This window comes from Lissotriton helveticus, chromosome 1_1 (genome assembly GCF_964261635.1).
Source record: "Lissotriton helveticus chromosome 1_1, aLisHel1.1, whole genome shotgun sequence".
Taxonomy (NCBI): domain Eukaryota; kingdom Metazoa; phylum Chordata; class Amphibia; order Caudata; family Salamandridae; genus Lissotriton; species Lissotriton helveticus.
Window position 1 is genome coordinate 1,354,630,244 of NC_136057.1, and position 25,598 is coordinate 1,354,655,841.

At 51.6% G+C, this 25,598-nt stretch overlaps 1 protein-coding gene across 1 annotated transcript in view; it reads left to right on the forward strand.

The window, feature by feature from the left end:
- The window catches only part of SREBF2 (sterol regulatory element binding transcription factor 2), a 251,077-nt gene that overhangs the window by 121,188 nt on the left and 104,291 nt on the right, over positions 1 to 25,598 (forward strand). The window contains exons 14-15 of the mRNA XM_078683331.1: positions 311 to 423; positions 786 to 918. Of these exons, the coding sequence (XP_078539457.1) occupies positions 311 to 423; positions 786 to 918 (246 nt within the window). The remainder of the gene's footprint in view (positions 1 to 310; positions 424 to 785; positions 919 to 25,598) is intronic.

Consider the following 25,598-nt stretch of genomic DNA (forward strand, 5'->3'; position numbering starts at 1 on the left):
GGTGCTATCCACTTTTGCTAGTGAAAACCCCAGTGCTGCCCACTTTTCTACGGGGAGGTCTTAGGTCATAAATCTCTCCAGACTGCCCTTCTTGCTGGTTTTGCTGATCTTGGAATGTTCTTCTTGTGGGGTGGCCTGGTTTGCTCTGTGTATTTTGTGTACAGACTAATATCTTTTAAAAAAAAAAAGTTTTATTAGTTTTTAGTGAACAATACATGATGCGTAACATCCCATCAATCAACAGTGCTATTTGAAATTCATCATTACAGTTTCGGTCATGTTCATGCTGCCTCTGTTTCTCCTCTCTTAGTGAGTTTTCGAGTGCGCAGGAGTACCTACGACTGCTCAGTACGTACACTGACCCAACCAGCAGCGCCAGCCCACCCTCCTTTACTAGTTACTCGTCGCTGAAGTCCTGTGCAGGTGAGTTCCAATCCCTACTGTGTTTCGTGCTACTCAGCTGCCTACCACCCTTTTGCCAACTCCCATGATCCTCACTTGACAGGCTATTTATTGCTTTTGATTGGGGGCACGGGGAGGGAGAGTAGGAGGAACACGGTAGCTGGTGTTCAAAATATATGCCTTTGGAATGCCAACTGTGAGAAGCCCCAGGATCATGCTGGCTCAACGTCTGCCTGGGGCCATCTCGTCTGTAAATGATCTTGTACAAGTTAGACTCCTGGCTCTGTCCCTGTCTACTGCATACTACCTCATCCTGCTTCTAGTACTGCTCTTTGTCGCAACGTTTTCCTCTCCTATTTGTCAATCATCTCCTTTTTGCGCAGGTTCTGACCCCGTGTGTCGTTGGTGGTCTTCTGTGGTAAAAATGGCAATCAGCTGGTTGCAGGGAGATGACACTACTGTCCGTGCACAGTTCGCAGAAGTGGAGCGACTCCCAAGATCTCTTGAGGCAACTGAGTGAGTGCTTTATGCTTAGAGCCCTAGCTAGTCCAGTGAGGGGAATGAAATAATGGGGGTGGGGGAGGTATTGCTTAGCTTTTGTGAATCTTAATCTTGGTCCTCTTCAGTTCTTGCTTTCTGTATGGATGCCTCTCTCCCTGCTTACCTCTGCCAAGACAGGAGAGCACTGTGGGATTGTCTCTGCATTGAGCACCTTTCTATTCAGATACTGATCCATTTCTAACCTTGGGAACCCTAGCTGTTGTTGAGCGGGTTGGGACCTCCATCACCCATCTCTCTGCTTGTTCCCCTCTGAATGCTCCTGTCTAGGTAAGGCAACTGGCCTCTTTTGAAGACCTGGTGCTCTATACTCCTGGCCCTTCCTTATTTTCACCAGAATGATGTGAGTGAGCATTCCCCTTGCCGCTCTGCTGCTACAACAGTTGGTTTTTCTGTTTTGCTTGGGTGGTTCATTCCCAGATGTGATGCACTGTATATTTGGGTTATTAATGTTGAAACGTATACACTATTAAGATGCTATTGAGCCAAATTCACCGGCATACTGCACAGGTTCAATATAAGACCAAGTTAAAATGTAATGTCACCAATAGGTTGCTCATGGATTAGTGACATTTTCATATAGGACAACCTGTACTGTACTGTACTGTGCAACTGTTTAATAAATACAAATTAAAGAAAAACCTTGGGGATCCTCATCACCTCATTCTTGCAAACACCCATCCCTTTCAGCCTCCCTGCATTATTGAACACCTTACCATGGTATCTTTTTTATTCTTACTTTCATTCGTAATGCCTGAAAGGATACTGTGAGAAGTTGGCCTGATGTGCAGTGCTCACTATTCTAGTGATCACTATATATCAGTCCAAACAACCCTTATTGATGATTGGTTGTAAGTCAACCTTATAGACCAGCTATCCTAGTAGCATGGATACGAGCAGTCTAAGGCTAAGACTCTAGAGGGCGTGTTAAGCCAGCTGTTTTACCATCACATTACCCCTTGAACACCCAGTGAAAGGACACCACACAAGTTGTTATGAAAATAAACAGTGTATTTATTTATAACAAGACTACCCTGGCTCTTTACCTTTAGTACTTATGTGATCTTTTCACAAGATATTCTTAGGGCATGTGTGGTAAAACAACAGCAAGCTCAAATCCCAACCGCTGCTCACCAATGTGAGAAGTTGGCCTGATGTGCAGTGCTCACTATTCTAGTGATCACTATATATCAGTCCAAACAACCCTTATTGATGATTGGTTGTAAGTCAACCTTATAGACCAGCTATCCTAGTAGCATGGATACGAGCAGTCTAAGGCTAAGACTCTAGAGGGCGTGTTAAGCCAGCTGTTTTACCATCACATTACCCCTTGAACACCCAGTGAAAGGACACCACACAAGTTGTTATGAAAATAAACAGTGTATTTATTTATAACAAGACTACCCTGGCTCTTTATGAGACAGGGAGCTAAGCACACAACAAAACTCTTACGAAAATACTTAAGTTAGCACGTTATACACAAATGCCCGAGGGGCACGAAAAACCATATACTTAAAAAGTGGAATGCGAAATTACTAGCAGGTAAGTACAGTACTAATAGGCTTTGGAATCGCTAGGACTGGACTAGGGAATCGTTAGATTACTACTAGGAGACCCAGGGGACTCGGGTGCAGAGTGTGCACTCTCACGCGGGATGCGGGACAAAGTCTATGGAGGCTAGTAAAGGCAAAGTTAGTGTTCACGGGCGAACCCGACCTGGTAGGAAGAAAACGACAGTGGATCCTGACCCTTGGATAGTGAGGCTATGCTGGGACACCGAAGTGCCGAAGTTACCTAGCCCAGGGGCTGCAGCTGCATAGGTCTGAAAAGACGTCGGGGATCTCGTTGCCGGACCAGGAGCCTGGAAGGAAGAAGTTGCTGGCAGGCGACCAGTGAAGGAAAGTTCGATGGATCCAAGCCTGGATCAAGGAAGAAGAAAACCTGAAAGCAGAGGGGACCAAGTTCTTGAATCACTAGCCAGTGATTAAGTGGGCACCAGGATGGCACCGGGCGAAGTCACCGCAGTCAGGTGAGTGGGCGCTGCTGGGCTCTGCAGTCTCTCGGACCAGGAGGCGTTGTCGGCGACCAGGATGGAGGTGCGAGCTGTCCCACGAAGGTTCTTGCTGTCGACGTCGCTGGACCCAGGATTGGGCAACAAGTCTTGGCAAATGCAAGGCCCACGCGGTGGACCTAAAATGGCGTCTTGGGCGGACCAGGAGGGTCCAGGGTACTTCTCCGATGGAGGGAAGCAAGGGCCAGTCTGGAGCAACCAGACCAGCAGCAGAAATGTCGTCGGGCGTCGTCAGGAAGGCCACAAGCCAGCGGGCTAGTAGCCAAACAACGCGGTGAGCAGCAAAAAGCAGAAGGGCCCCACGCAGATCGTGGAGATGCTGGGGGGCTGCACTTCGGTGCTGGAGCTGCTCAGGGTGGGGGCTTCTCGGACCCCAAAGCACTCACCAGGAATTCACTCGGCGGGCTTGCTGGAAAGAAGTCGTGCAGTCTTGAAGATGGCCGGTCCCTCGAGGTCTCGTCACACCCACGAATCTCAGCGTGACTGATGATGCAGGTAGAGGTCAGAGGTGCCAGGGAAGCCGGTTCTCGTCGAGCTGGGCAGTCTTGATCCGGAGGAGAGACTTGCAGCAGACCGCAGTGTTCTTAAGATGGTGCCTGCGGATGCAGGGTGACTACTCCTTAGTCACAAGGGAGAAATCTTAGGAAGAAGTCTTGAGTTCCTTTCGCAGAAAGTAGTTTCAGGATTCAAAGATGATCTGATTTGGAAGGGGGCCAGTCTCTACCTTTATCCTGTAAAAAGGGGCTGGCACGCGACTAAGTCCTGCCCTATGGGTGGGACTAGGAGGGGGGTGGTTACACCCACTTCCTTGGCGGGCTTTTCCCCAGCACAGGGTCTGGAGTGACCCTGGAACTGGTTCCAGCCAGCCTATGCACAGTGAGCACCGGGGTGCCACGTGCAGTCACCTTCCTCTAAAGCCCTGCCTACCTACAATACACAAAACCCTGTCTGGGACGGTGCTGGCACCGCCCCTGGCAGGAAACCCTTTGTCCTTATCTCCTGCTCTGGGAGGACTCCCAGCAGCAGGAGGGCAGACTTGTGTCTCGGTGGCAGCATCCATTTTGTGGATGCTAAGGCTCTGTCTGACTTTTAACCGGGTTATAGGTTACATGCATGTCGTGTCCCTCTAGAAGGGTGGAATGCTAACCCCGTCGCCAGAATTGGCGAGGGGTTAGTATTCCAATTCGTATGACACCTTACTCGACATGTTTTGATAAAGCGATACCAGAGTTGGCATATAACCGCGAGGACTATAATGCACTTAAGAGTATATGGTATGCGATATCATGGAAACGGCTAAGGGATAGATCCCGAAAGCCGCAGACAGGCTCAGCTCATGCCAGAGCACCATCTCACACGATTCCAAGCACTCTGCCTTCAGGATTGTTAAGGCCTGCCATAGGAGTGACTGATAGGAGATCTGTGTGTCCATTTTAGGGTTAGATATAGGTATACTATATCTAAAGCAAAGGGTGATTACACCACCTTGCCCCAGCTGTCAAGCAGCCAGTTGTGTCAGATTTGGATGGCCAGCCAGGGGTGGCATAATACATGCTGCAGCCCCTGGTAGGCCCTGGGTACACCTATGCCCTGGGTACCTAAGGTACACTGTACAGGGACTGATAAGGTGACTCAGTATCCAATTTAGATATGTACCTAAGGTACATGGAATCCATTTTACAGAGAGAGCAGTAGGCCTGGGGCCCTGAATAGCAGGGTCCCAGGTCAACTAAGTCAGAAAACCAGCAAAACACCAGGCAAAAAGTTGGGGGCAACCATAGTCAGGGCTCTACCTTCCTACAGATACCTAGCCACATGCTTAGCTTCTGCTATGCTAGATTTTTTCATCTTGCTTGTAAGTTTGACAGAGTGCTTTCAAAGGTTCCTGATGCTGTAAGTCATGTGATCTCCGATTTACTTGGTCTGCATCCTTTCAGGGGTAGAGTTAGTCTTTCAGCCAGGACAAGGATAGAAACGCCACTATCAGAACTAGGAAGTGAAACAAATAGTCTATATGGGCACTGGTGGAACCGCCGAATAGATTGGGAGCTGTAAACAGAGTTCTGATGAGATAACTGCACCAAAACGTGTAGGTTAATGTTTGAGGCATGTGTGGCTGTAGATAGACATGCTGTGCATAATGCTGTCATCTAGTGTTTGGCCCAGCTGTGAGCAAGTAGTTTTTCTTCAAAGAAAACCTTTTGCGTCGCACCTTATTGTGACTGCTCCTCTTGCTAGTAATGCGCATGTTCATTGACTCCATTGTTAAGATTGTTTTCATTCTCCCATCCGGTTTTGGCGTGTGCTCGGTTCAACACTGTTGTGCTGAACTGTTTTCTGTTTCCACTGTTCCTTCCCTCCATCGGTATTGTTATCGATCGTGTTTCTATTTCCGTTCGGTTCTGCAACTTCTGAATCGACCAAGTGGCTTCTTTCAACTTTGGGCCCAGGTGGGCCTTTCCTCTCTGGGACCTTATTCTATACAGCGTATATCTCCCTCCATTTCCTCACGGTGATGGAATGGACACCTTTTCAATACTGTCCTCGCTAACACAAAATATCTTCGAACTGATCTCCATCAGGTCTGCAATGTGTATGTCTCTCCAGAGCACAACAAGGCTGCTTGTGATGCTTGCCGCACCTTCCATTCGAATTAAACTCTACGCGACCATTGGGCTCGCAGTCTCAAGATTTCCCAGAGGAACGGAGATGACACTTTGCACCTTTTCAGCCCCAAGGACAGAGTCTGAACACCACCCACAATTGTCGGCTGTGGACAAAGGGACCTTCTCCCCAAGCAACAGCTCCGGCTTTGAGCTGGAAATCAAAGATCTTCAACCAGTGCCGCCAGCCGTGAGTACAATATCCCTTCAACCCAATCTTGACATCAATCTCACACTGAACAACCTTTTCCAAAGGGCCGTCCAGTTATTCTGGGGCACGAGAGACAGACTGGAAGGCTATCACTGCCTTTCGACCATGGTCAGCACTGACCAACATCTTTGGATGTTATGCCCAGTCCCGGGGCCGAAGAGACCACTGAGACCAAGTACTTCAGCACTGACTGCACCTGCCTAGGAGCCGAACCGACCGTCAGAGTAAGCATCTTTGACGTTAAAGCCATAAACGTTGTCGTAGCAGAGGCCTTTGGCACCGACTGGCAAGTCCAGTGATGGATTGAGGACTGTCGACCCGAATCTTCACAAGCTGCAAGAAAAGATCGACGCCTTCCAAAAACATCTTATAATACATCCCAACACAGGCCGAATACTAACCCGCCCTCTGGGATCTGCAGCGTGGCAAAACTGGTCAAATAAGACAGCAATTGGAAGAGAAAGACCCCAGGCATCGAGTGACGCACTCAAAACACTGGAAAAGCTCCAAAAATTGAGAATATACCCAAAAAGGTAGAGCTCAGTGCTCCAGAGTCCTGCTAGCACGAGACGGAAAAAAGAACTGAAGGTAAAAGGCCTTTGGCTGTGCATCTGGGATACCGAGGGTCTCTGGAGAGTTCCTTAAAGGCAAGGTATCCCCTTTCTAGACACATAATGGCAGCCTATGGGGCTTGTCTGTCCAACCCTTCCTCTCTATCATGACAAAGGATTTTTGTGAAGAGGAGTTTCTCTAGGTGTGAAACTTTATACAAAGTGTGTAAAATGTAATATTATTTGGCTATCCTTATCTGAAAGAAACAGGTTAGTGTTAAATTCCTTACCTTAGAATATCCCCATGCGTCAGACTGGATCCGGAACATTTTGCGTAGCAGTACCACTGCGCGTCGGTTGGCGTCTTCTGCAGCTCCGCGTCCGTCGTCCGCGTAGTTGGCGCCAGGATGGCGTCATCGGAGTACTTAGACGCCGCCCTCGCGCGCTGACGTCCGTTCTTCTTTTTTCCGCGCCAGCAAGCGTAGGCCCGGAGAAAGTGGTACCCTTTAGTCACTTTTTGACTAAGCTTTTTCGATCCTTTTTGGATCCGTTTCGAGTCTACGACTCAATCGGTGCCGGTAGGGATGCCCGGGTTCAAGCCCTGTGCCGAATGCAACCAACTGATGTCGGCTACCGACCCCCACCGCCGGTACCTACATTACCTGGGGCCCGACCACGATGACAAGTCGTGCCCCGACTGCCGGGCTTTGACGAAGAAGCACAAAAAGAAGAGGCACGGCTCACGACGCCGTCCAGATAAGGACGCGGCTCCGAAGTAGACTTCTCCAGCTCATCTGCATCGTAAGGACTATGTCTCTCCTTCTCCTTCTCGCTTGAATCGGGGTACTCCTGCTCACTTGGCTTCGCCTGAAGCTTCACCAGCGCGCTCTCCAACGTCGGCCCGTTCTCCGACGCCGGTTCAGTCTCCGGCTCCGGTGGAAGATGTTCCAGTACCTGATGAGTCTTCGACTCCATTGGCTCCACCGTTGGCCTGAGTCCGGTAATGCCTCAGACTGAGTCTGTAACGGGCGCTTATCCACCTTTCCCTGGCCCGAGGTAGGATCCATCGCATTACTTAAATGCAATGTTTGGTGTTTTTGTAAGGGCTATGTACCCCTCAGGTACGCCTTCGGGACTCATGGGTCCTAAGGCCTTTAACCTGGAGGTTCCTCAGGGTTATGCTCAGGCTCCCTATATGCCGTTTCTGTCAGCGGCGCCGTCCTGGCATTTCCTGGTGCTGAGGACATCAACGCCATTTCCTTAATCTCTGGCTCCGTCAGCTCGACCGCGCTCCACTCAGGCTGTGCCTCCGGATCCGTGTTCGACGCCGGTTGTGGATCTGTCTGAGTCGTATCTGGCACCGCCGACGCCGGTTCCGAGGATGAGGTCCAGGCGAGAGGCGCAGAGGATTTTGGAGGAGCAGTGTTTTCGTGCAGAGGAAGAAATGGAGGAAGGTGAACTTCAAGAGTCAGAGGACTTATTTGAAGGTTTGAGGGAAGCAAGTGGCCTTGATATGTCCCCGGAATGGGAGCTTTCTCCTCCTTCGAAGTCTCCTTCTAAGGAGGTGGCTCCTTACCACACAGTCATAAGGAAGTCTGCGGAGCTTTTAGACCTACAGCTTCCAACAGCTGAGTTCAAGTCAAATATTTTGACTGAGGTTCTTCATTCTCCCTCCACTGTCATAGAACCTCTTTTGCCTTTTAATTGCTGAACCGGTTTTGGAGGTCTGGCTTAAGACCTTTTCAGCTCCAGCAGTTTCTAAATCTGTTGCTAGGAGGTATAGGGTGGCTCCAGGGGATCCTGACTTCCTAACATCCCATCCTTCTCCTGAGAGCCTGGTGGTTCAAGCTGCATGTTGTTCTACAAAATCTTCTGGGGCCTTTCCTCAAGTCCCTTGAGATAGAGAATCAAAGAAGCGTGATCAGTCGGCTAAAAAGGTGTTCTCCTCAGCTAGTATGGCCTAGAAGTCCACAAATGCCACCTGTTTTTTGGGTTGTTACATCCATGCTCTAATGGACTATGCGAAACAACTTGCTCCTAAGTTGTCTGAGGAGGACAGACAGAATTTTAATGCGGTCTTGTCGGACACTCGAGCAGCTGCACGTCAGGTTATTCAGAATGGCCTGGACACTGCGAACTCTGTTGCCATGATTATGGGATCCTTGGTTGCCACGAGAAGTGCTTGGCTCAAGTCATTGGAAAAAAACAGATGCAACCTTAGGGAGGTTCAAGGACAGCAAAGTCACAGCTAAGTCTCTGGGCCTACAGGCACAGCCTAGGGGTTCCTCTTACAGGAGGTTCAGAGGTTTTGGAAGGTCGTCCTTTCGGACCAACAGGCAGCCTCAGCAGCAGCAAAATACCCAGTATGAGACCTACATAGGCAAGAACAGAGGTCGTCCACGAGGTCGTCAGCCCTCCTCCTCTTCCTCCTCTACCCACCCCCCCCCCCCCTCTTGCCACAGCAAAGCAGCCCTAGATCCACTTATCTGGATCATGTTCGTCCTGTGGGGGGTGTGAGAAGTTAGCCTGGTATATGATGTCCACTATTCTAGTGGGCACCTTGCACCAGTCTAAACGACCCTTATGGTGGTGGTTGTAAAGTCAACCTTCTAGACCTGCTATCCTAGTGGTAGTGTGGATCAGCAGTCTTAGGCTAAAACTTCAGAGAGCTTGTGAAGCCAGCTGTTTTACCATATATAATCCCTTGAATACCAAATGAAAGGACACCACACAAGGTATATACCAAATATATATGTATTTATTACTAACACAACCCCTCTATATTCTTTATGAGGTCAGAGTTTGAGATACGTTACAAGTTACTCATTAAGCATACTATAAGTTGCACAAATACAATTCTGCCATAGGGTCTCACGAACCATATACTAAGTAAGTGGTATAAGAACCACTTCAGGAATGGTGAGTAGGCCTCTACTTCGCCGCAAGCTCCTGCGGGAGTCCCTGTGGTGTTGTGGGAGGTCGCCGGGCTCGGGTCACATCCCCGAGCCCCTCTCGGTCCTTTGACAAGGTGGTCCTGTCTAAGGCCGAGGTGATGCCACTATGGCGTCTGCAGCTGCTGGCCCTGGCGGCGCCACAGGGGTCAGCGGACCACTCTTGACCCATTTTGGGCCGGGGCTGGAAGGGGACCCCTCGCTCCTCTCCGGGGCCTTCTCGTTCCTCCTCGCAGGCGGCTGCCTTGTCCGAGGTAGAGTTGGGCCGGCGGCACCACAGGGGTCGGTGGGCCCCTCTCGTCCCCTCCTGGGTCAGGGCTGGCGGGGGACTCCTTGTGGGTCCTCTGGTCCTATTCGTCCCACCGTGCAGATGGATTTCTCGCCGGAGGTCGAGTTGGACCTGGTGCTGCCATGAGGGTCGGTGACCCTCTCTCGTCCCCCTCCATGGGCCGAGGCTGGCGGGGGACTCCTAGTCGCTCTCCCGTGGCTTTTTGTTCCTCCACACAGGCAGCTGTCTCGGAGGTTGAGTCGGCGTAGTTCTGGCGCACACTTTGACTGCGTGGAGAGGTGGTGGCCCGGCTGGCGTCTCCTGTGGTGTTGGATGACGACGACAACGCCCTGCTCCAGGTTGAGGATTCTACGGAGCCGGCAGGTGTCAGATTGTGGATTCGTCCTCGGACGTTCCCTCTTCTCCAGAGGCTGTGCGCCTGCTGGTGTTGTGCTCATCGGAGACGGGCCGCTACGTCGTGGCGTTCTCCCCGTCGTCGCAGCCTTCGCCAGAGGAACCACAGGTCCCCCACTCTTCTTCTCCTTTTCGGGCTTGGCCCTTGTCCACTCCGGTTGGCTTCGGGGACAGCCGCCTTAGCCTACAGGTGTCGCCTACAGAGGAGCTGCTTTCTCCTCCACGAGGCCCTACGGAGGCGGGTGCGGCCTTTGCTCGCGCGGTTTCCACGGCTGTGGGTATTCTGCGCATGGGAGATCCGGCTGCCCACTTCCCCCGTGAACCACCTCTTGGAGGTTCTCCACCAGGGCTCTGGTGGACAGGAGTTTCTGCCCCCCTTGGAAGGTTCGCTCACTTACTCTCTGGCGGGGACTTGCCACGGGGATGCGGTGCCCCAACACCTTCATCGGCACCTTCCGGCGCCGTGTGACCGGTGTGTCTTTCCCTCCACCCCTCTGCCAGTGGGCCCTTGTTGCGAACCGCCTTTCCTTCCTTGCCGTCGCTGATGGCTCCACCTTCCCGGGAGGCCCGTTGGCTGGACTCTTGGGGGCCGCAATATGTTTGCTTCAACCAGTGCGCGTTGCGGGCGCCTAACACCTTGTGTGTGTTGGCTAGGGACACCTCTTGTTTGTGGGACTCGGCGGAGTCCCTTGGATCCGCAACTTATCAAGTATTGGGGTATCTTTCTTAGATTCACATGCCTGAATCATTCCCTGTCACCGAGGCGGGAGTCCCACGGTAATAATATATATAAAAGCAGTGCCATAGAATAAAATTGTAGTAGGCTGACAAGACAGTAGGCCCAAAAGGCCCAAAGCTTAGTAGCCTATCTACCTCATTATATGAAAAAGAGCTGAAAATAGCTCCAACCAATCGGATGCCAGCACCCTCTAGAACCTTCCCAGCAGAGGCAGTTCTCCTCAGATTTTCACTGCACGTCGTGTGGAAGGGAGTCTCCATGAGTGCCTACTAAGTTTTTCTTCTTTGTTCCTTGAGGATGTCTGAAAAGAATGCTCTCTTTAAGGCTTGCAGGACCTGTGATAAGAAGAGGGTCCATGTAGATTACCAGCATAAAGACTGCATCTACTGCCTACATCCTAATCACATTGTAAAGGATTGTAGGGTTTGTCGAACCTTCCCTGCCAAGACCATCAGGGACAGGGAGGCAAGAGTTCTGTTATGGCTCAAATCGTCTTCTACAGACGATGAGTACATGGCATGGCCTCTACTTCCAGCAAAAGAGCCAGATCCAGAGACCGCGCTTCTCCTGAGAGGAGGAAACATCATAAATCCTCTCATAGAGCTTCAGAACACACAAGGAGGTCGACTCCACCTCCTTCTGGATCTCCATTATCTCCGCCTTCAGAGTCTACTAAATCTACAGCTACTAAAACAGTGAGTAAAGCCCAGGTCAAGACTCTTTCACTGGTGTCTTCTCTGTGACTTCTTCTACTTCAAGTTCCTCATTTACGGTCTCTACAAAAGCTATAACCTCTCCTATGGTGTCATCCAAAGTTTCTGCTTCTGAGAACTTCTGGGGTTAAAGAATCTTCTTCTGTCACTCCTTCATCAAAATCACTGTCGACTACCTCGACGACGTCAATCCCGTCGATGACAGTACCATCAATGAAGTCATCGTCGACGAAAACCCTGTCGAAGTCCTAGTCGACGAAGATCCCGTCGACTAAGAGCCCGTCGACGGCAGTTCCATCGAAGAAGAGCCCGTCAATGACTGCCCCGTGGACGACCTCGTCAACGGCAACCCCGTCGACGACGGCTCCGTCGACGAAGAGTCCATCGACGGCCGCCCTGTCGACGAAGAGTCCATCGACGTCGGCCTCGTCAACGAAGAGCCCATCGACGGCAGTACCGTCGACGACGAGCCCGTCGACGATGCGCCCATCAATGACGCAGTCGGCTGTTGCACCTTTGGTCAAGATGCCCATGTCGACGAAGAGTCCTTTTATGACCAAAAGCCCACCTGTGAGATCTTGGTCTGTGTTACCTCAAGTGTCTCAAGCATCGCCTGTTACGTACACCCATTTTCAGTTAAAGACGTACCATAGGCAAGACTATACCAATATTTCTCCTTTGTTACCTTCACATATACTAGAGACATATGTAGAGGAAGAGGAATCTGATGCAGATGATGATGCGGAAGAAGGCCCTTTTGAGATTGCACGCCACCCATCAGAGTTACAGATAAAATGTCAGGAAGAGGATGAAGAAGACGACTTCCATGAACATTTTTACATACGCCTTATCATAGACAGTCACATAGGGTTCCACGTTCGGAGGACACAAGTCCTCTTCCTCCTTCATTGATTCAGGATTTACAGGCCATGTTGGCCGACTATCGGCAGAGGTTTCCACCTACACCCTCTACTCCAGCTGCACCTACTGTACCGGCGGGTTCGAGGCATGTGGGCTGCTAAATTCATATCTATTGCATAGATCGCCGCCTAGTGTTGGGTCCGGATGATTGCACATTGTTGTCCTGGAAGAGTCTTCGAAGTATCACGAGATAGGTGGCTCCTCCCCTGGACTACAGTGCGCATGGGCATCGGCTCCATCCCCAGATTGTTTTTTTCCGCCATTGGGTTCGGATGCGATTTCGACGGCTCCTTGTCGGAATCGAAAGAAACTTACTTCTTAAGGCCAAAAGGCCTTCGGTATTCGCGTCGGTATTGTTTGCGATCGGTCCCGAGCATCGTCTGACTCTTCGGGTCAGACTTCTGCGGAGTGGTTTACTCTTCGCGCATCGAGGCCCTGTACTCGCAGCAAGACCCCGGCGACTTCATCATGGAACGGAGTCCGTTCAAGCGCTGCCCCGTGTGTGGGTCTAAATACCCACACATCGACGTGCATCCAGTCTGTAATAAATGTCTATCGCCGGAACACGACGAGGACAACTGCATGGCCTGCTCCAAATTCAGGTCAAAGAAGACGCTCAAGCATCGGCGCGCGGCGCGACTTGAAGCCCTACACGCAGCCCCGGCACCCGACGACATATTAGACGACCCCGCAGAAGAAGGCCACAGCCATCATCTTCAAATCTCACCACCATCGACGGAGGTCGAGGCGGATCCAGAAGAATACATCGAAGGACAGAGCCAAGACCTTGAATACGTCGAGGAGGTAGGGGACGACGAAGAAGTCTATGGGGCCGCGGAAGATAGCTCAGAGGAAGAGCTATGCCCCGAACGTTACTCGACTCAGGCTCAGGTCACGGGATCGCCACTCGGCCTTACCCACGACCCTGCACCGATATCCCCAGCCCCGCCTTCGGGCCCGGCCACGGATACACCGGAGGAGCCACCGTTGCGTGTATCGAAACCGAAACCGCAACCATTGCTGTCGACATCACGCCAAAAACGAAACCGAAACCTTCGGTCTCCACGGCTCCTAAAATGGCCGCCGACTCGGCAAAACCGAAACCGAAACTTACGGCTTCGACAACATCTAAAATGGCCGACGTCCCGTCCAAGCCAACGAAGCCTGCTCCGTCTTCAACTCCGTCGCCTTCGGGCCACACGAAGTCAAAGAAGACTGTCGACTCACCGGCGCCTCAAACGGTGGCCAAGGACACGTCCTCCAAAAAGGTCGTCCATCCTACCTCGACGTCTGCAGCGTCTACCACTAAACGCACGGTCGAAGCCAAGTCCGCTAAGGCCCAGGATCCGACAGCCGGAGCCACTACTCATCGGCACAAGGATGCCGGAACGGCATCGACGGCGTCGGCGCCTAAAACTACCACAGGGCAGCGTCCCGTGGAAGGCCAGGAATCATCGGTGGCCACTTCTGCTACGCCGAGGTCCTCCGAAGCGGACGAACATGAAGCGTCGGTTGCCAAACCCTCGGCTTCCTTTACGAAACAGGTCACCGACTCCCTCAAGAGAATTCGGGAGAAAGCCCTGAGGTCGGTGTCTACCGCACCGTCGGATCCGAGACCTGCAAAGTCGTCCTCCAAGCTTCTCTACGTTCTACCACCAAAAGTGGCGCCGAAGGCGTTTGTGGCCAAAACGGTCTCAAAGAACACCGAAACGCCGGAATCTTCGACGCCCAGTCCCAATTTGCCTCGGCCAACTGCGTCGGAGGACAATTCGGAGCACTACATCGATGCCCACACGGGGAAATTGACACTTTATAAAAGAAAGAGTTCGAGGCATGTGGGCTGCTAAATTCATATCTTAGCATTAGATCGCCGCCTAGTGTTGGGTCCGGATGATCGCACATTGTTGTCCTGGAAGAGTCTTCGAAGTATCCTGAGATAGGTGGCTCCTCCCCTGGACTACAGTGCGCATGGGCATCGGCTCCATCCCCAGATTGTTTTTTTCCGCCATTGGGTTCGGATGCGGTCTCGACTTCTCTCTGTCGGAACCGAGTAAAACTAACTTTTTAAGGCCAAAAGGCCTTGTATTCATAGCGTCGGTATTGTTTGCGCACGGTCTCGAGTTCTTCCGTCTCTTGGAGTCGGATTCAGCGGAGTTTTTTCACTCTTCGGACATCGAGGCCTTCTCATCGCGACACGACCGCAACTTTTCAACATGGAGCGGAGTCCGTTTAAGTTCTGTCCGCTCTGTGGGTCTAAGTACCCACATATAGACCTGCACCCGGTCTGTAACAAATGCCTTTCACCGGACCATGACGACGGCAAGTGCAAGGCCTGCGCACAATTCAGGTCTAAAAAGACTCTCAAGCTTCGGCGCGCGGTGCGCCTAGAGGCCAGACAAGCGGCCCCGGATCCAGAAAACATCTTCGGCGACCAAGAAGAAGATGAACAGGGTCATCATCTCCAAATATCCCCACCCGAGACGGAGGTCGAGGCGGATCCGGTAGACGACGACGAAGTCGTGGGTCAAGGCCTTGAATACGTCGACGAGGTAGGGGACGTCGAAGAGATTTATGGGGCCGCGGCTGATAGCTCAGGGGACGAGCTATGCCCCGAAGGTTTCGAAGATCACGATCGGGTCACGGGATCGCCAGTTGGCCTTACCCAAGACCCCGTACCGCAAGCCACGGCCCCGCCTTCAGGCCCGGCCACGGACATACTTGCTGGGCAGGCTGGATCGAAACCGAAACCTACGGTATCGACTACACCTAAAATGGCCGACCCGAAAACGAAACCGAAACTTATGGACTCGAGCGTCCCTAAGATGGCGGCCGGGCCACAGAAAACTACTGCACCCGCTGCCGCATCGGCTCCGTCGGCCTCCGGTCCACAGAAGTCGAAGAAATCGGTCGATTCCACAGGGTCAAAATCAGCGCCAGAGGAGGGCTCCTCTAAAAAGGGTGGTCGGCACGGATCAACCGCTGCGACACCGTCCAAGCACGCCAAGGCCAGCGGCACGGCTCCGGTTCCGACTGAGACTCCGTTAGTCGGTCGCGTAGTGGAGACGGAGGCGACACAAGCACACGGATCGAAGGCTGGCACATCTGCGCATCGATCCAAGGACTCTGGGTCGGCGGCAACTGCATCAGCGTCCAAGACTCAGAAAGGCCACCATGAAGTCGGATCCGAGGGGAAGGTCAAGACATCCTCGTCAGCGCCGAAATCCACTGTAAGTGAAGCGTCCCTCATCGCCGCTTCGCTACAGAGAATCAGGGAAAAGGACGCTGCTACGTCGGCTCCGATGCCATCGCCTCAGACGCCGAAGGACACTCCGGCAAAGCCTAAGAGTAAGCTTCTCTTCCTTCTGCCGCCGAAAGAGGCTCCAAAAGCCTTTTCTACAAAATCGACGCCAAAGCCGTCTGATTCTTCTACGGCAGGGGTACCTTCAAGTCGAGTACTCGAATCAGAGGACGATTGTAGGAAGGTAGAGCCCTGACTATGGTTGCCCCCAACTTTTTGCCTGGTGTTTTGCTGGTTTTCTGACTTAGTTGACCTGGGACCCTGCTATTCAGGGCCCCAGGCCTACTGCTCTCTCTGTAAAATGGATTCCATGTACCTTAGGTACATATCTAAATTGGATACTGAGTCACCTTATCAGTCCCTGTACAGTGTACCTTAGGTACCCAGGGCATAGGTGTACCCAGGGCCTACCAGGGGCTGCAGCATGTATTATGCCACCCCTGGCTGGCCATCCAAATCTGACACAACTGGCTGCTTGACAGCTGGGGCAAGGTGGTGTAATCACCCTTTGCTTTAGATATAGTATACCTATATCTAACCCTAAAATGGACACACAGATCTCCTATCAGTCACTCCTATGGCAGGCCTTAACAATCCTGAAGGCAGAGTGCTTGGAATCGTGTGAGATGGTGCTCTGGCATGAGCTGAGCCTGTCTGCGGCTTTCGGGATCTATCCCTTAGCCGTTTCCATGATATCGCATACCATATACTCTTAAGTGCATTATAATCCTCGCGGTTATATGCCAACTCTGGTATCGCTTTATCAAAACATGTCGAGTAAGGTGTCATACGAATTGGAATACTAACCCCTCGCCAATTCTGGCGACGGGGTTAGCATTCCACCCTTCTAGAGGGACACGACATGCATGTAACCTATAACCCGGTTAAAAGTCAGACAGAGCCTTAGCATCCACAAAATGGATGCTGCCACCGAGACACAAGTCTGCCCTCCTGCTGCTGGGAGTCCTCCCAGAGCAGGAGATAAGGACAAAGGGTTTCCTGCCAGGGGCGGTGCCAGCACCGTCCCAGACAGGGTTTTGTGTATTGTAGGTAGGCAGGGCTTTAGAGGAAGGTGACTGCACGTGGCACCCCGGTGCTCACTGTGCATAGGCTGGCTGGAACCAGTTCCAGGGTCACTCCAGACCCTGTGCTGGGGAAAAGCCCGCCAAGGAAGTGGGTGTAACCACCCCCCTCCTAGTCCCACCCATAGGGCAGGACTTAGTCGCGTGCCAGCCCCTTTTTACAGGATAAAGGTAGAGACTGGCCCCCTTCCAGATCAGATCATCTTTGAATCCTGAAACTACTTTCTGCGAAAGGAACTCAAGACTTCTTCCTAAGATTTCTCCCTTGTGACTAAGGAGTAGTCACCCTGCATCCGCAGGCACCATCTAAGAACACTGCGGTCTGCTGCAAGTCCTTCCTCCGGAATCTGACTGCCCAGCTCGACGAGAACCGGCTTCCCTGGCACCTCTGACCTCTACCCACCTCTACAGCCCAGCTGAGAACCGTGGGTGCGACGAGACCTCAAGGGACCGGCCATCTGCAAGACTGCACGACTTCTTTCCAGCAAGCCCGCCGAGTGAATTCCTGGTGAGTGCTTTGGGGTCCGAGAAGCCCCGACCCTGAGCAGCTCCAGCACCGAAGTGCAGCCCCCCAGCATCTCCACGATCTGCGTGGGGCCCTTCTGCTTTTGGCTGCTCACCGCGTTGTTTGGCTACTAGCCCGCTGGCTTGTGGCCTTCCCGACGACGCCCGACGACATTTCTGCTGCTAGTCTGGTTGCTCCAGACTGGCCCTTGCTCCCTTCCAGAAGAGGAGCACCCCGGACCCTCCTGGTCCACTCAAGACGCCATTTTGAGTCCACCGCGTGGGCTTGAATTAGCCAAGGCTTGTTGCCCAATCCTGGGTAACTTCGACGCCGACAGCTTCATCCATCGTGGGACAGCTCGCCTCTCCATCCTGGTCGCCGACAACGCCTCCTGGTCCGTGAGATCTGCAGAGCCAGCGTCGCCCACTCACCTAGTCGAGGTGACTTCGCCCGGTGCCATCCTGGTGCCCACTTAATCACTGGCTAGTGATTCAAGAACTTGGTCCCCTCTGCTTTCAGGTTTTCTTCTCCCTTGATCCAGGCTTGGATCCATCGAACTTTTCTTCACTGGTCGCCTGCCAGCAACTTCTTCCTTCCAGGCTCCTGGTCCGGCAACGAGATCCCCGACGTCTTTTCAGACCTATGCAGCTGCAGCCCCTGGGCTAGGTAACTTCGGCACTTCGGTGTCCCAGCATAGCCTCACTATCCAAGGGTCAGGATCCACTGTCGTTTTCTTCCTACCAGGTCGGGTTCGCCCGTGAACACTAACTTTGCCTTTACTAGCCTCCATAGACTTTGTCCCGCATCCCGCGTGAGTGCGCACACTCTGCACCCGAGTCCCCTGGGTCTCCTAGTAGTAATCTAACGATTCCCTAGTCCAGTCCTAGCGATTCCAAAGCCTATTAGTACTGTACTTACCTGCTAGTAATTTCGCATTCCACTTTTTAAGTATATGGTTTTTCGTGCCCCTCGGGCATTTGTGTATAACGTGCTAACTTAAGTATTTTCGTAAGAGTTTTGTTGTGTGCTTAGCTCCCTGTCTCATAAAGAGCCAGGGTAGTCTTGTTATAAATAAATACACTGTTTATTTTCATAACAACTTGTGTGGTGTCCTTTCACTGGGTGTTCAAGGGGTAATGTGATGGTAAAACAGCTGGCTTAACACGCCCTCTAGAGTCTTAGCCTTAGACTGCTCGTATCCATGCTACTAGGATAGCTGGTCTATAAGGTTGACTTACAACCAATCATCAATAAGGGTTGTTTGGACTGATATATAGTGATCACTAGAATAGTGAACACTGCACATCAGGCCAACTTCTCACAACGATTCTGAGCACTTCATCGACGCCAACACAGGCAAATTAACCCTATACAAGAGGAGGATCACTTCAGAGCCTTTGGACTCCTATGTCATCCCACTAAAGAAGAAAAGGTTTCCTCAGGACGCTTCTAGCCTCATAGAACCTACCCAGCCTCCTCCAAGAAGGAGCCCTACTCCCTCACCAGAACACTCTGAGGGTGAGGGATATGCTGAAGATGACCAATACACCTTCCCCATCAATGAACCAGATGCACATCCAGATTCATATGATGACATTGGTGACCAAGGCACCCAAAGTGTGGGGCAAGACCCACAGCCTTTCAGTGCTCGTGCATCCCCAACGGAGGATTCTGCAGGTTTTCATGCACTCATTGAAAGGGCAGCTGCTAATCATGATGTGACATGCATGCTGACCCAGTGGAAGAGGACTTTCTCTTTGACACTTTTTCAGTCTCTGAAAGAACTGTGAAAACGCTGCCTATGCTCAAGGGAGTCCTCAAGCATGCAGCTGACATCTTTAAAGAACCTACCAGAGCGAGAGTGGTCAATCCACGTATCGAGAAAAAGTACAGACCAGCACCTGCAGACCCTGCATACATTCGGGGACAGTTGCCACTAGACTCTCTTGTGGTCGCAAATGCCAGAAAACGGGCCAACTCCCAGACTACGGGTGAAGCTCCTCCCCCAGACAAGGAGTCCAAGGTGCTAGAGGCAGGGGGCAAAAGAGTAGCTGCACAAGCTGCCAACTTTTGGCGTATTGCAAATACACAAGCACTCTTAGCACGTTACGATAGGGCACACTACGACACCCTAGAGCAAATTGTACAACACCTGCCTCCGCAGTTTCAAGAGGGCACCAAACTGCTTATAGAGGAAGGGAAACTGATCTCCAACGCAGCCATCAAGTGTGCACTTGACGCCGCAGACACAGCAGCTAGGGCGATCAACACTAGCGTCATGCTGAGACGACAAGCTTGGCTCCGCATATCAGGGTTTAAACCTGATATTCAGACAACCATACTTAATCAGCCAGTCAATCCTGATAGACTGTTTGGTCCAGATGTTGACACCACCCTCGAAAAGATAAAGAAAGACACAGAGACTGCTAAGTCCATGGGAGCCCTACAATCACAACAGTTTCGTGGCAATAATTTTCGTCGCTCAGGTGCACGTGGAGTCACCAGAGGACAAATGGGTCAACAATCGCAATTCTCCAGAGGTGGAGCGCAATCCTCGTTCACAAAACAGAACAAGGGAGGTTACAGAAATAACAGCAACAGAGGTCGCGGCAGAGGAAACAACAACTCCCGCTCCTCTACCCCAAGCAAACAGTGACTCTCTGTCACTGCCCCCCGACCACTTAACACCTGTCGGGGGGAGACTGCAGCAGTTCCTGCCCGTCTGGAGAAACATCACCACAGACAGGTGGGTGCGACAACTAGTCCAGTATGGTTATTGCCTAGAGTTGAAATCCACTCCACCCAACATTCCACCAAGGCAAAGGCCTATGTCCGCAGAGCACTTGCACTTATTGCAGCAGGAAGTAGTGGCGATGCTGCACAAAGGCGCAATCGAGCTCGTGCCGGTGGGAGAGGAAGGCACAGGGGTATATTCCCTGTACTTCCTTATTCCAAAAAAGGATGGATCTCTCAGACCCATTCTAGATCTGCGTCCCCTCAACCTGTACATACTATCAGAACATTTCCATATGCTTACACTGCAACAGATTCTTCCCTTGTTAAACAAACCTTAGATCTCAAGGATGCTTATTTCCACATTCCACTACACCCGTCCCACAGGAAATACCTCAGGTTCACTATCCAAGGCAAGCATTACCAGTTCAAGGTCCTACCCTTCGGAGTCACCACAGCCCCAAGAGTGTTTACCAAGTGTCTGGCGACAGTAGCAGCGCACCTCAGGAGGCAGAACATCCATGTCTACCCCTACCTGGACGACTGGCTCGTTCAAGCCAAGTCGGAACAACAGTGCGCCGCGGACATGTCGACCACCATTCACCTCCTTCACAATCTGGGTTTCTCGTTGAACTACCCAAAGTCGCATCTTCAGCCGGCACATGTCCGGCAGTTTCTAGGTGCGACGATCAATACCCTAACGGCCATGGCTCAACCAAACCAAGTCAGGATAGACAGCATGCAGTCTCTAATCCAGAAGTTCAAACCACAACACTCGCTTCCAGCGAGAGTGTTCATGCAATTGATAGGCATGATGGCCTCCTGCATCTTCATAGTCCCTCACGCACGGTTACATATGCGCCCGCTCCAGGAGTGCTTAGCAAATCAGTGGACACAGGCTCAGAGAAATTTAACAGACCTAGTGTTGGTTACCAGTCGGGCATTCGACTCTCTGCATTGGTGGACTCCACACAACCTTTGCAAGGGCCGACTGTTCCAGGAGCCAGTGCCACAGATTATCCTGACAACGGACGCATCTCTCCAGGGATGGGGAGCTCATCTGCTCACTTACACAGTGCAGGGACTATGGACGACGCAGCAACAAAAGATGCACATCAACTATCTGGAACTGATGGCAATCTTCATGGCGATCAAGTCCTTCATCGTACATCTGTGCAACAAGGTAGTGTTAGTCCGGACGGACAACATGACCGCGATGTACTACATTCAAAAGCAGGGGGGCACCCACTCGCCACAGCTGTCTCATCTGGCTCAGAGCATGTGGAAGTGGGCCATTCAGAGGAACATCTTCCTCATGGCAGAGCACCTCCCGGGAAAGGACAATCAGATGGCGGATCTGCTCAGCAGATACAGCCATCAAATGCACGAGTGGGAGTTACACACATCTGTACTCCACCCGTACTTCCGGCAGTGGGGTCATCTGGAGATAGACCTGTTTGCCACAAAAGAAAACGCAAAATGCCAACACTTTGCCGCCAGGTTCCCTCACCCACAGTCGCAGGGGAATGCGATATGGATGAACTGGTCAGGCAGATTTGCGTACGCTTTTCCGCCAGCCCCTCTGATACCGCTGGTGGCAAGAAAGCTAAGGCAGCACGCGATGACTCTCATCCTGGTTGCTCCAACGTGGGCTCGCCAAGCATGGTACACCACGTTCCTCGAACTCTCAGTGGTGCCGCATCAAAGACTGCGCCTCACGCCCAGACTTTTAACGCAGAACCATGGAGAAATTCAGCATCCAGATCCGCAACAGCTCAACCTGGCGATCTGGCTCCTGAAGTCCTAGAGTTTGGATACCTTAACCTACCTCCGGAATGCATGAACATCATCAAGGAGGCAAGGAAGCCGACTACCAGAGCATGCTATGCTGCGAAATGGAAGCGTTTTGTCATTTACTGTACAGCCAATGACATCAACCCGCTAGATGCATCTATCCCTGACATCATTTGCTATCTGTTGCATCTTTACAAGTGCAATCTAGCGTACACTTCCATTCGGAAACATCTATCCCCCATAGCGGCTTATCTTCAGAACAGGCAGCATCTCTCTGTCTTCAGAGTGCCTGCCATTAAAACTTTCCTTGAAGGTCTGAAACGTGTCATTCCCCCAAGAACACCACCAGCTCCGGTGTGGAACCTCAATGTGGTCCTCACCAGACTGATGGGACCACCTTTTGAGCCACTGCACTCGTGTGAACTCCAGTTCCTAACGTGGAAAGTAGCTTTCCTAATAGCTATTACGTCACTGAGGCGTGTTAGTGAGCTACAAGCGCTCACAATCCAAGAGCCTTTCATTCAGATTCATCCAAATAGAGTAGTGCTACGCACTAACCCCAAATTCCTTCCGAAGGTGGTGTCACAGTTTCATCTCAACCAAACTATTGACTTACCGGCATTCTTTCAAAACCCACAAACAGTGGCGGAAAGAATGCTCCATACCTTAGATGTACGGAGGGCGTTGATGTACTACATAGACAGGACACAACCCTTTAGAAAAACAAAACAACTTTTTGTTGCCTTCGCACCACAACACAAAGGCAACCCTATTTCCAAAGCAGGAATAGCCAGGTGGATTGTTAAGTGCATCCAAATATGTTATCAAAAGGCCAAGCGCACTCTAACGATACCCCCAAGGGCGCACTCCACACGCAAATTGGGGGCATCCATGGCTTTCCTGGGGAACATTCCTTTAGAGGACATTTGCAGAGCAGCCACGTGGGTTACACCACATACCTTTACAAAACACTACTGTGTTGATGTGCATTCCAAGCAGCAAGCTGCTGTAGGACAGGCTGTTCTCAAGACACTCTTTCAGGTTTCTGCAGCTGGCACGGGCAACCGCCGCTAATGGAGGGACTGCTATGTATTCTATGCTAAGATATGAATTTAGCAGCCCACATGCTTCGAACTGAATATGCTACTTACCAGTATGCATCTGTTCTTGGCATGTAGGGCTGCTAACATTCATATCGCCCACCCTCCTCCCCGGTGCCTGTTGCAGCTGCAGATATACTATTGTATTCAGTCATTAGCATGGACATCCTTTACACTTTTCACTCCATCTTCTGCCACAATGGCGAAAAACAATCTGGGGATGGAGCCGATGCCCATGCGCACTGTAGTCCAGGGGAGGAGCCACCTATCTCAGGATACTTCGAAGACTCTTCCAGGACAACAATGTGCGATCATCCGGACCCAACACTAGGCGGCGATCTAATGCTAAGATATGAATGTTAGCAGCCCTACATGCCAAGAACAGATGCATACTGGTAAGTAGCATATTCATCACTTCCCAACCATTGGAATCATTTGTTATTCCACTGAAAAAGAAAAGGCCAGAACAGGACATAACTCCACTTGTTGAACCTATTCAGCCTCCACCAAGGAGGAGTCCAACACCTTCCCCCCACCAATCAGGGGGCGAGGATGATGAACAAGATGACCAATATAACTTCCCTACTGGAAATGACCCTGATGTACACCAGGACCCATATGTCGACGCTGGGGACCAGGACAGCCATCAAGTGGTGCAGGACCCTCCGGTTTTTGGGTCACGTACGTCACCTACTGAGGACTCAGCAGCATTCACTGCTTTAATAGAACGGGCAGCTGCAAATCATAATGTGGACATGCACTCTGACCCGGTGGAGGAAGATTTCCTGTTTGACACTTTCTCTGTCTCAGAAAGAACAGTCAAAACACTCCCCATGCTGAAAGGTGTCCTTAAACATGCACCAGAGATCTTTAAGGAACCAACACGAGCAAGGGTGGTAAACCCACGTATTGAGAAAGTACAGGCCAGCACCTGGAGACCCTGCATATATTCGGGGACAGTTGCCTTTGGACTCATTGGTGGTCGCAAATGCCCGCAAAAGGGCCAACTCCCAAACAACGGGTGAAGCTCCTCCCCCAGACAAAGAGTCGAAAGTGCTTGAGGCTTCTGGCAAGCGGGTGGCTGCGCAGGCTACCAATGTATGGCGTATAGCAAACACACAAGCACTGCTGGCGCGTTACGATAGGGCGCATTACGACACCCTAGAACAGCTCCTTCAACATCTACCTGATGAGTATAAAGAAGCAGGCGAAATGCTCATTCAAGAGGGGAAGCTTATATCAAATGCTGCAATTAAGTGTGCACTTGATGTCGCGGACACAGCGGCTAGGGGGATTAACACTAGCGTCATGCTAAGGCGCCAAGCCTGGCTTCGTATATCTGGTTTTAAGCCTGACATCCAAACTACAATCCTCAACCAGCCCGTCAATCCTGACAGACTGTTTGGCCCTGATGTAGACACCACACTTGAAAAGATTAAGAAGGACAACGAGACTGCTAAGTCCATGGGGGCTCTCCAATCTCAACAGTTCAGGGGCAACACTTTTCGTCGCTCAGGTGCGCGTAGTGTTACCAGAGCACACTTGGGACAACAAACACAATTCGCAAGAGGTGGTGCGCAATCCTCGTACCCCAAACAAGGTAAAGGGGGTTACAGAGGTAACAGTGCCAAAGGCAGAGGCAGGGGAAACAACAACTCACGTTCCTCTGCCACAAACAAACAGTGACTCCCTGTCACTGCCCCCCGACCATCCAACACCTGTCGGGGGGAGACTCCAGCAGTTCCTGCCAGTCTGGACGTCCATCACCACAGACAGGTGGGTGAGAAAACTTATCCAGTACGGTTACTGTTTGGAGTTAACCTCCACTCCTCCCAACATTCCCCCAAGACACCGTCCTATGTCGGCAGAGCACTTGCACTTATTGCAGCAGGAAGTACTGGTGATGCTGCAAAAAGGCGCAATCGAGCTCGTGCCAGTGGAAGAGGAAGGCACAGGGGTCTATTCCCTGTACTTCCTCATCCCAAAGAAGGACGGATCCCTCAGACCCATTCTGGATCTACGCCCTCTCAACATGTATATACTGTCAGAACATTTTCACATGCTAACACTGCAACAAATCCTTCCCCTTCTCAACCAAGGGAATTTCCTAGCAACCTTGGACCTCAAGGATGCTTACTTCCACATCCCGCTCCACCCGTCCCACAGAAAATACCTCAGGTTCACCATTCTCAACAAGCACGATCAGTTCAAAGTCCTGCCCTTCGGGGTGACTACTGCCCCCAGAGTGTTTACAAAGTGTCTGGCGACAGTGGCAGCGCACCTCAGGAGACAAAGCATACATGTCTACCCGTACCTCGACGACTGGCTCGTTCAAGCAAAGTCGGAAAGACAGTGCGCCTCACACATGTCCCACACTATTCAACTCCTTCACAGCCTGGGGTTCTCCCTAAACTACCCAAAGTCGCACCTTCAGCCAGCCCATGTGCGGCAGTATCTGGGCGCGACAATAAACACCCTGACTGCTAAGGCTCCACCAAACACAGTCAGAATCAACAGCATTCAGTCGCTGATCCAGAGGTTCAGACCGCAACACTCGCTACCAGCGAGAGTGATCATGCAGTTGATAGGCATGATGGCCTCCTGCATCTTCATAGTCCCGCACG